This window comes from Eurypyga helias, unplaced genomic scaffold (genome assembly GCF_000690775.1).
Source record: "Eurypyga helias isolate BGI_N326 unplaced genomic scaffold, ASM69077v1 scaffold39194, whole genome shotgun sequence".
NCBI classification, from domain to species: Eukaryota; Metazoa; Chordata; class Aves; order Eurypygiformes; family Eurypygidae; genus Eurypyga; species Eurypyga helias.
In genome coordinates this window covers 1-695 of record NW_010245092.1, presented here as the reverse complement: position 1 = coordinate 695, position 695 = coordinate 1, and the positions used below count along the sequence as shown (strand labels likewise).

Here is a 695-nt window from a genome sequence, read left to right as displayed (position 1 = left end):
TGTGGATGTGGCACTTAGGGACATGGTTTTTGTTGGTCTTGGCAGTGTTGGGTTAACGGTTGGACTTGATGACCTCAAAGGTCTTTTCAGACCTAAACGATTCTACGATGCTACCCCTCGTGGATGCCCATGCAGGCAGGGTGGATGTGCTTCCCTGTTCCTGCCCACTTTATAACCCAAACTCCCTCTTTTGCAGCTGATCAAGGAGAAATTATTAGACCTACTTGGAAAGGAGGAAGAGGAAGGGAGTCATGATGAAAACGTGGTAAGGAGCCCCATTGGGAGAGAGGAGGAAATTTCCCTGCGGTTGGCTCTGTAGGCAGGCGAAGTCGCTCGATACGGATGCAGCGTTCGTCCCCGCCTTCAGTTACTCCCGAAGGATTGATGCTATGGCTCGGCCAAGAAAGGAGCTAGCGGTTGGGGAGGGACAGGGAGCATCCAGCGGCCCTGGGGTAACCCTGTCCCCCGCTCTCCGTCCACAGAGCACTTGCGACCCCATGCCAAATCATTCGGAAACCATCAGCCACACTGTGAACGTGCCGCTGCAGGCCACCCTGGGAACGCTGGAGGAGATCGCCTGCTGACACCCACCGACCGCTCCACAGTGCCAACACCTAAGGAAGGAAAACTGCACAGGAAAGCAGGGACCAAGCTCAGGTTTGCAACGGGGGAAAAAAATTTTAAAAAATTTAAAA

General features: G+C 53.5%; 1 protein-coding gene across 1 annotated transcript in view; it reads left to right on the top strand.

The window, feature by feature from the left end:
* Nucleotides 1–691, top strand: part of ASIC2 (acid-sensing (proton-gated) ion channel 2) — a gene marked incomplete at its 5' end in the record, with an annotated part of 49,215 nt that extends 48,524 nt beyond the window's left edge. The window contains 2 exons of the mRNA XM_010149956.1: nt 197–265; nt 483–691. Coding sequence (XP_010148258.1) covers nt 197–265; nt 483–584 — 171 coding nt within the window. The remainder of the gene's footprint in view (nt 1–196; nt 266–482) is intronic.
* Between the last annotated feature and the right edge of the window lie 4 nt (nt 692–695).